A 9,700-nucleotide genomic window follows, 5' to 3' on the forward strand; every position below is an offset into this window, starting at 1 on the left:
GGAGCACAGACTTAGGGCCTTAAGGCCCGTGGGCCAGGGGACTCCCTGTGGCGTCACTTCCCACGCCCATCCTGAGGATGGAGAGTATGTCCTCAAACCTGCCAGGGCCCCAGGAGATGGTCTGAAGGCCAAGGCCCCCCACCCCCTGACCCAAGTGGCAGAGATCACGCACCCACCTCACTGTGGCAAAGGGGAGGCTATGAAGTGGGTGGGCACCCACCCCCTGCACCTGGGATCTATACGCAAACTAATCTATGCCAACGAAGCATACATAAATGACCCATCTAAAGGTCATGACCTCCTGGGACCCTTCCCCAGGAAGTTAAAGACCTTTCATCTCCTTCTGCCACCCCCCACTCCCACCTACCCTTCCCTATTCCCACTCCCCCCCCCCCAGCGCCCTATCAGGACAGGGGCTGGAGGATCTGCCCAGCACAGTCTCTAAACCCAGGCTGGGGGCTCTCCCCAGGAGCTCTCGGGAGGGGAGGATCTCTGGCAAGGTCAGCATCCCCACCCCCACACCCCCGTGACTCCTCTGGAGGCCTCCCAGTGGGTCTGGAATATGTGCCCAGTGCTTGGTGTGCAGCTGCGTGAGTGTGAGCGGACTTGTGAGCTTGCCCACATGTGTCCCCGTGTGTTTGTGCATGTGCCAGGCGACAGTATATTCGTGTTTTGATGAGTGTGTAACCAAGAGCCTGTGATTTGTGAGCCTGGGGGCCTGGGTCCGCGTGCTTGTGAACATCACCTACGTGTGGCCTTACACACGTGTGCGAGAGTCTGTGGTTTATGCGTCTGCGTGACCAAGGCCCTGACCCCGTCTGCCCGGGTGTGAGTGGGTGTCTGCGTGTTTACAAGCGCGTTCGTACGTTCAGGTGTGCACGTGGCTCTGCACGTGCCCCTGTGTGGCCAGACGGGTGGGCGCGTGGTGAAGGAGGCCCAGGGCTTCACAGCTGTGTGCGCGGGCCTCTCTGCGAGCCCATGCCCGCGCCTGGGACGCTCCCGACTCGTTCCGTGACCCGGCGCTGGGTGTGCGCCTTGCAGCGCGCGTGCTGCGGGCTGGGGGGCTGCGGGCGTCCGGCTTCTCGGCCGTGGGTTCCTGCGTGCGGATGCGGCGCGAGCGTGTCCTGCGGCCCCGGAGCGTGCGTTCGTGTGTTCCCGGCCGTGTGAACCCTGGCGTGCGTGCTCGGGACCTTGGCGCTGAGTGTTGCGGTGCTTCTCTGCGGGTTTCTGTATTCTGAGCGCGCGCTGGCGTCCGCCTGGGGTCTGCGGCCCGGCCCCGGCTCGGTCCCTGCCACTTGTCCTAAGCGGGCCCGTGTGTGCGCGCCCGCGGGCCGTCCCGTGTCCCGAACGTGTGCCCACCGCGCGCGGGGTACCTGTGCCCGTCTAGCCACGAGCGCTCCGTGCGCGCGAGCGGCTTTCCGGGACGCCGCAGTGGTGGGGGGCGGCCCCGCGAGGGGCGGGGGTCACCGGGACTGGCCGGCGCCGGCCCCGTGCGCGCGGAGGCGGGGGCGGGGGGCGGGGGCCGCGGGGGGGCGGCGGTACGAAAAGGGCGGCGCGCGCGGCGGCGGCGGCAGCTCGGCGGCGGCGGCGGCGGAGAGCGCAGCGCGCAGCCCGGTGCAGCCCTGGCTTTCCCCTCGCCGCGCGCCCGCGCCCCCTTCCGCGTCCGCAACCAGAAGCCCAGCGCGGCGCCCGGAGCCGGACCCGCGCCCGCGCCGCTCCCGGGACCGCGACCCCGGCCGCCCCGCGATGACCGCGACCGCAGCCCTCCTGCCCGTCCTCTTGCTCCTGCTGGCCTTCGGCCACAGTGTCCATGGTGAGCCCCCCCCGCGGCGGCCTGGCTCGCGCCCCCTCTGGGGAAGCCTGCGACGCCCCCCCGCCCCCCCACCGGCCGCCCGGTGCCCCGCACGCCCCGTCCCGTGCGCCCCAACTCCGGCCCGTCCCGCCTAACCCTAAGCCCCGCACGCTGCTGCCTCGCCCTCCCCGCCAGCCTCGCATGCCAAGCCCGGCCCTGGGGGTCCCCGGGAGGGGGGGGCAGGGGAGATGTGGGACCGCCACCCCCCAGCCCCTTCCCGCCCCGCAGAAGTGGCGCTCGCAGGGGTGTCGGTGCGCGGAGACAGGAGGTATGGAGAAACGAGGTGATGCTCGGGAGCCCTGTGTGGAAATGCTCTGGGGTGCAACTTTGGGGTGTCGCTGCGTGCGCGTTCAGGAACAGGTCTGTGGGGGCTGTGGGGGGTGGCCTTGCCGTCGCAGCACCAAATTCCCACCGAGGAGCCCAGCGCCAGCCCCTCCTGCGTGGCGTTTCTCTCGGTGAGGGGCTGCGACACTTCTGTGTGCGGCGGCCATCTGTCTCTGACAGTGAGAGAGTTGCCCCTTCCCGCAGTGCCCCCCGCCCCCACTGCACCAGAGCCGATGGGGGGACCGTCTGGAAAGCTGGGGAGCTAGTTGAAGTGAATGCACACAGTAGGCACCTAGCAGAGTGTCCGAATCTCTCGATGGTGTCCGAGTGGCAGAATCTCTTTTGCAAAAACCCTTGCGTCTTTTTAATATGAAGAGTCTGGGGTAGGGGAACTTGGGGGGATTTGACCTGGGTGCCTGGTTCAGGGGGGATTAACCTTTAAGAAAAATCCTGATGCCTTACCTGCGAGGCTGCCAGGTGAACCTGTCTGGCCTTTTCCAAAGCCAAATACCTCCAAATCTGCTCCCCATTTTAGGCTCACTTTGCAGAAGTGAGGGCTTGGCTGAGGGCCCAGGGGTCAGAAGGTTTCCATTCACTGTCTCCCTATCCCCGCTTTTAGCATTTGAGGTTTCGTATTCTGGGGGAGAGGGTCTGGGGGGGGTGGAATTAAGTGTCTGACCTGCTCCTAGGAACTAAGTGGTTTACTGTGGTCACTCCATAACCAGGAACATGGCAGAGATTTTTCTTTCCCCCCCCCCCCCGAGTGGGCTGATGCGAGACACCTACTATGTGCCAGGCTGGTAGGAGGGGGTTTGGCTCCCCCCGGGGAGGCTGTGGGCTGCTGGGAGAAGACAGGCTTTGCCTTGGCCTCTGGGGCCTCGTGGGGTGAATGGTGTAACCTTTCTTGTGACTCAGGAGCTGAATGCTTCCCGGCCTGCCACCCCCAAAATGGATTCTGCGAGGATGACAATGTTTGCAGGTAATGGGGTGGCTCCCCAGAGGCAGCTCGTAGGTGGTCAGGACAGAATCCTGGGGAGTCGTGGTGTCAGGCAGGAAGGGGGGGCTTGGCTGCTGGGCTGCAGCGAACAGCTTTCTCGCTCCTGCAGGAAACTGGTGGGGGGTAGCAAGGGGTAGAAGAGGGCAGGGGTCAGGGGACAGCCACGACTCCTGTCTGCCGTCTCAGCAGTGGGGGTGTTGGGAAAGCCCCTCACAGGGTGAGACCACTGCAGGCCGCTGCGGCAAGACGCAGTGCTCCCCCGGCCTCTCAGGGACCCCTCTGTCTGGTCCTCTGTTGACGCTTTTCTGTTCAGGTGACTGGTATTTGCTTCCGGGGACCCACTTGGCCTGGTACTGTGCAGACACCCCCGAGGGATCTTGGCTTCACAGTAGGCAGCCTGAGCTCCCTCTCCACTCCTGCCCCCCTTCATAGGTCCCCATCTTCCCCTCCCCCCCCGCAGGTGCCAGCCTGGCTGGCAGGGTCCCCTGTGTGATCAATGCGTGACCTTTCCTGGCTGTGTTAACGGACTCTGCGTGGAACCCTGGCAGTGCATTTGTGACCACGGCTGGGACGGGAACCTCTGCGACATAGGTGGGCACCCCAGCCCACCCCTGCCCTGGGCGCCCAGCCTGTGGTGGCCTCCCCTCCCCCTCCCGCCTTATTCCCACACACCCAGGGCTCTGTATGGTAATGATCTGTTTATATTCTTCCCACTGGTACCCCAGAGCCTCCTCACAGGTAGGCACTTAATTTTGCTCCCCTCTGCTGGGCCAGCACCCAGAGAAGGCCCTTTGTGGGGGCCAGCAGGGAGCTGCCTGTTGAATAGAGTCACGACAGAAGCACACGCCACACAAAGCTGAAAGGGTAGAGGCCAGGGTAACCTCTCCGGGTCACTAAAACTCCGAGGGGGTAAGGGCTCGGGGTGGGGGTCACAGAGCTAAACCTCCGAGAAATTCACACGGGAGGCTGCAAAGCACGCAGACAAACAAACAAACGAAGGGGTGGGGGTGGTGAGCGGGGGTGGGGGGGCCGGGAGCTGAGTCAGGGCCGGCTGGCCCAACAGAGCTGGTGTTGGTGTCCGTGGTCAGGTGTAGGGGGAGGCTGGGGGTCGGGAAGGGCTGAGAAGTGGTCAAAGTGCAGATTGGTGTGATCTGTTGATTTCATTAATTTATGCAAACTTTGTCCTCCATGACCCTGAGCAAATTGAGAGTTGGCTGTCCCTGCATTTTTAGGCTGCAAAATGTCCATCTGAGTCCATCCTGCTTTGGCAGAACGTGCCCTGAAGCTGGGGCAAGCTGAAGTCCTCGAAAAAACTCCCAGCAGCGGAGGGCAGCTACCACAGGTCCTCAGCATGAGCTGGGACGAGGGGTACTGATAGGGAAATCGAGGCTCGAGGAAGTCAAGGGCCGTGCTTAGGGACACAGAAGAAGTTGTCGGGAGAAAAGCCAGCTAAAACCCCTTCTCCTAGCCCCAGAACTGGGCTAATTCTCATCTGTGGCTCTTCCTAATCCTCTCCCTTAAGGAAAAGGCAAGAGCGTGTTGTGACCGTCCGCCAGGGCAGCGGGCTTTCCTGATCGAGCCCACCCCCCACCACATTGTCTCAGGTCCTTAAAGGCCCCGCAGCTGACTCATGCTCTGACCAGCAGCCCTGCCGCCCCTCAGCACCGCACCCTCTGAGCGGCTTTGGGACCCACAGGATCCCCGAAAAGCCACCTCTTGGGGTCTTTTAGCCTGGAGCCCACCCTCTTTGGTGTCTGGTTCAGGACTGCCCCCTTCCCGCCCATGGAGTTTTCCAGACAAAAAGGTCCCCTCCTCACTGGGTTCACAAAGCCTCTCAGCCGGGGACTCCGGGTCCCGAGGAAACAGCCCTGCGGGTAATTAGCGGCTCTCTCCCTTTCTCCGGGTCTCTGAGGCTGTCAGGGCCCCAGCTGCTGCCCCAGCAGAGACCCCGGGCAGCTTTCTCCTTGCCCGGGCTTAATCTACCCTTCCCTTGGGCTGGAGGCCCAGGAGTTGGGAAGAATGGCTCATCCTCTGCTTGTGGGGCTGGATGCTGCAGGGAGGGAAGGGGGGTGGTCGCCAGCTCTTTAGCTTAAATTTAAGATTACCAGTGACGGGGTTGCTGGGAGCACAGGATTGGGAGCCTTCTCCTGCTAGCTGTGCCGGCCCCTTCCCGTAGTGATAAATCCTCTTTATGTTTCCTTATACTGAGCCGGGCTCCCGGGGAATGCCTCGTGCGCTCTGGATAGGCCATCAGCATGGCGTTCAGGCTGCTCCTTATTGACTGATTGCCATTCTCCCTCCACGAGGGTGCGGGTCTCCTTAAAAGAGGAAAAAAAAATTTGCACCCACCCACTCCGTCTTAACTTGCTGCGTCTCTGGTTGGCCCTGGCTTTGTATTTGGCAGGTGCCCCCCGAAGCTAAAAGGTACCCCCCCAGACCTACCAGGGAGAGCCCCTCCTTTTGTCAGTGGGGAAAGTGAGGCACAGAGTGGGGAGGAGCTGAACTCTGAGGCCGGCTGGAGCCAGGCCTAGAAAAGGTCCCTCCTGGCCCTGCCTGGGGGTGGGGGTCTCCACTGGCAGAAAGCCCCTGACCCAGGCCCCTTTGTTCAGCTGTCCCTGGCTCGCCGAGCCCCGCATAATGAAGTGTGCATGACGGGAGGTGTAAAAAGGCGGCAGAAATATAGCAGTGTTCATGGAAACCCACACTGACAGGAGAGCGCTCAGATACTTCTAATTTCGCTGCCTTCAAAAGATACAGCCTTTTTACCGTGAGCCCCTCCGTTCAGATCCCGAGCGCAGAAAGAGCGACCACCAGGAGGGTGGAGGTAGTGCTGGGGCTGAATCAGGTTTCTTGATTGCCGACAGGGGTCTTCACATGTCTCCATTTCTCCCCCGCCACTCTGTGGTGGGGAACTTTGAAGGGCAGCTGGTGTTTTCTAACAGCTGGGCTTCGCGATTGCCCTGAATGGCAGGGACCCCCCCCCCAAACAGGAGAAGCAGGACGTGAAAATTTGTCTGGGGGAGGCAGGCACTGGGGAGCCTTGGCCTGGCACACACCGTTTGGGGGGAGGGAAGGGGTCTGCAGTGAAGGTCATGCTGCTGGACCGGAGAGGGGACCTGGTGCCAGGAAAAGGGGACGGCTGTCCTGGGTTGAGGAGCAGTGAGCGGCCATGACTTTCTGTCCCTGTGACCTACCCCAAGGGAGCCCCTTCAGCTCCCTGAGCTGCTTACCCACTGCAGTTTCGGGGGGTCACTACACGTTCTTCCTCAGGACCCCATTTGGTGACCATTGACAGTGGCCACAAACAGAGCCATCGAGGCAGCTCACTCGGGGTCCCCGCCCTTGACCAGCTGGAGGGCTCTGTCCCTGTCCCCATCCAGAAAGCTCTCCTTCCAGCCTGTCCCCCTCTCCCTCCCTGGGAGGGGGTGACAAAGTCTGCTCTTCCCTCCCCACCCCAGACGTCCGGGCTTGCGCCTCGACCCCCTGCGCCAACAATGGGACCTGCGTGAACCTCGATTCCGGCCACTATGAATGCTCCTGCGTCCCTGGGTTCTCGGGAAAGGACTGTCAGAAGAAGGATGGGCCCTGCGTGATCAATGGGTAAATATTCTTTCCGACTCTGTGTGATCTGATGAATGCTGCTTTGATTCCCACTTCACACCCCTAAAGACCCTTTCAGCCTAGCCCAGTCGGACCTGTCGCCTGACAAAAGACCGAGTAAGTGCCCGTCCTGCAGCCCTGCGGGGGGCCGTCCCAGATCAGGGTATTTAGTGGGGAGTGTGTCATTTCCATCATTTCTGAAGGGACCCCGAAGGTGATTTCATATTCCCTTGATGCTCCCAAGTCCCGATGTGCGTGCGTGATGGTAGACGGGGCCCGCTGACTGGAGCAGGGAGCCGCACCGTGTTCTAAGGGCAGCCCCGGGGGGTGGGGGGGGGTGAGACTCTTCGTGAAGCCCACTCACTGCATTTTAGGGGGTGGTTTTGGGGAACTGGCAGACTCTGCAGCTGGGTTTTTGGGGATGTCTTGGGGGGATCTGCTAGGCTCAAGAGTGGGGAGAGGGGCCTTTGGCCAGCGGGGTCTGGAGGGGGGGTCCAGCTCTCAGCTGCCCTCAGTGGGGCGGGGGCTCTGGGACTTCTGAGCAGTGGGCACAACAGACAAGAAGGGCCACTTGCTTTCTAGCAGCCAAGCCATTTCCGGCCCTTATCTGTTTAGCTACCCTGAGCCTACCCAGCCGTCTGCTGGGGCTTAGGCAGTCGGTTGCAAGAATGCAAACTGGAGCCGGGTCCCGGGCCGGGAGCTGGGGGGTGGGGGAGACAGACGCTACCAGGCAGAATAAGCTTATCTTGACCTGACATTCCAGGGGGCTGTGGAGGACCCTGGAGCCAGCGAAGGCCACAAACAGGCATTTGTGCATCTAAAGATCAGTGTTCAGAGAGGGTCAGAGGAGAGGGGGTCACAACCAAAGTCCGCGTCTGCTTCTTAGTGGGATGGGAAAATACAGAGAGAAACCTTTAAAATATTTTGTTTTCTCTCCAACCAACTTGAACCAGTCTGTCAAAATAGAGCCCAGGGTCCTTGAAGTTCCTTCAGAGCCTAGCTCCCATACAGCCCTCACCCCCGAAGCGGCAATGCTGATTTCGTTGTGCTTAGAGCCCCTTTCTTCTCTGGGTTTTGGCATTTATCAGATGACAAAGGGTCTGCTCGTTTAAAAGCACTTACATTAAATGCTCCTGTGCTCCGCTCTGAGCAAACAGCTCCGGTCTGCACGCCGCAGTTGGGTGAATGGCCCACGATTAAACAGCCGGGCACAGACGCTGGCCGGGCCGGCAGATAGACCGAGGCTTGCTTTCACTCTGAGCGTCCCCAAGGGCTTCCCATACAATAGTCTGCAGGCTCTCTCTGCCGAAAGTGACAATACGAGTCATCAGGGTGGTGGTGTGGCGCAGGGAGCTTGTGGGGGGGGGGGAGCCTGAGGCCCCGGCTCTGCCCAGCGGCCCAGGGATGGAGCTGATGGAGGGGGCTCGCTCCAGCCCTGGGTCATCACTAACTTTGCCTCTCTCAGCCTCAGTTTCCCCACCTGTCCAGTGACTAACCGTCAGGCCTCTGGTCGGAGAGATGACATAAGAGGTGGGAGAGGAGACGGGCGTCGGCCCGGGAGGTCAGGCGTGTTCCAGGCTGGCAGCTGGAGGGGGTGAGGCGCGCACACCCCCCCCCCGGCGTGCCTGCGTCCAGCTCGGACTGCCCAGGAGCCCCTCGCGGGCAGGGGTGGCAGCGCCCGGTGTCCCCCTGGCCGGCGCTCGCTCACGCACCGGCCGGGGCCTAAGCACCTGCCTGCCGCCCCCCCACCCCCCGCCCCGGCACCACCGTCCTAGCCCAGCCCCCGAGGGCCTTTTACCGTGTCCCCCTGTTGTGTTGCAGTTCCCCCTGTCAGCACGGAGGCACCTGCGTGGATGATGAGGGCCGGGCCTCCCATGCCTCCTGCCTGTGCCCCCCTGGCTTCTCAGGCAATTTCTGCGAGATCGTGGCCAACAGCTGCACCCCGAACCCGTGCGAGAACCAAGGCATCTGCACCGACATCGGGGGCGACTTCCGCTGCCGCTGCCCCGCCGGCTTCGTGGACAAGACCTGCAGCCGCCCCGTGAGCAACTGCGCGTCCGACCCGTGCCTCAACGGGGGCACGTGCCTGCAGCACACCCAGGTGAGGTCCGAGTGTCTGTGCAAGCCCGAGTTCACGGGCCCCCTCTGTGGCCGGAAGCGCGCCCCGAGCCCCCAGCAGGTCACCCGTCTGCCCGGCGGGTACGGGCTGACCTACCGCCTGACCCCCGGGGTGCACGAGCTGCCGGTGCCCCAGCCCGAGCACCGCATCCTGAAGGTGTCCATGAAGGAGCTCAACAAGAGCACTCCCCTCCTCTCCGAGGGCCAGGCCATCTGCTTCACCATCCTGGGCGTGCTGACCAGCCTGGTGGTGCTGGGCACCATGGGCATCGTCTTCCTCAACAAGTGCGAGGCCTGGGTGTCCAACCTGCGCTACAGCCGCATGCTGCGTCAGAAGAAGAACCTGCTGCTGCATTACAACAGCGGGGAGGACCTGGCGGTCAACATCATCTTCCCCGAGAAGATCGACATGGCCACCTTCAGCAAGGAGGCCAGCGAAGACGACATCTAAGCGGCGCCCCTGCCGGCCCCTCTCTGTTCTCGGGGTCCCGCAGAGCTCACTATATGCGGTCTGTTCTCCTCTTTGTGGTGGAATTTGCTCTCTTTTGTGTCGAATCTGGTGAACGCTATGCTTACCTATATTACCTTTGTGTTGCTCTGTGACAAGGTGCCCGAAGCATCCTCTTGCTCTCTCTTAATGCATGATCGAAAAATAATAATAAGAATTTCATCTTTAAACAAGTAAAAGAAATAAGTATGTTATTCTAAACTCTAAACGTAAAATCAAAAAGACCAAAAAAAAACAAGGCAACAGAACCGGGACTCGGTGCCGACATCCCTCTCCGAGGGGTCTCGGCCACGGTCCTCGT

General features: G+C 61.8%; 1 protein-coding gene across 2 annotated transcripts; it reads left to right on the forward strand.

The window, feature by feature from the left end:
• The first annotated feature begins 1,656 nt into the window (after positions 1–1,656).
• Positions 1,657–9,471, forward strand: DLK1 (delta like non-canonical Notch ligand 1). Of its 2 annotated transcripts, XM_036100018.2 has the most exons (6): positions 1,657–1,813; positions 3,092–3,155; positions 3,634–3,764; positions 6,632–6,773; positions 8,595–8,874; positions 9,094–9,471. In XM_036100018.2, the coding sequence occupies exons 1-6, from the start codon at positions 1,747–1,749 to the stop codon at positions 9,340–9,342; spliced, it is 933 nt and encodes a 310-aa protein (XP_035955911.1). In that variant the 5' UTR covers positions 1,657–1,746; the 3' UTR covers positions 9,343–9,471. The 2 variants fall into 2 exon arrangements, with proteins under 2 accessions (XP_035955911.1, XP_035955910.1); XM_036100017.2 differs by having other exon boundaries at positions 8,595–9,471.
• The last annotated feature ends 229 nt before the right edge of the window (positions 9,472–9,700 follow it).

The sequence above is a fragment of the Halichoerus grypus genome, chromosome 8 (assembly GCF_964656455.1).
Source record: "Halichoerus grypus chromosome 8, mHalGry1.hap1.1, whole genome shotgun sequence".
Lineage (NCBI taxonomy): Eukaryota > Metazoa > Chordata > Mammalia > Carnivora > Phocidae > Halichoerus > Halichoerus grypus.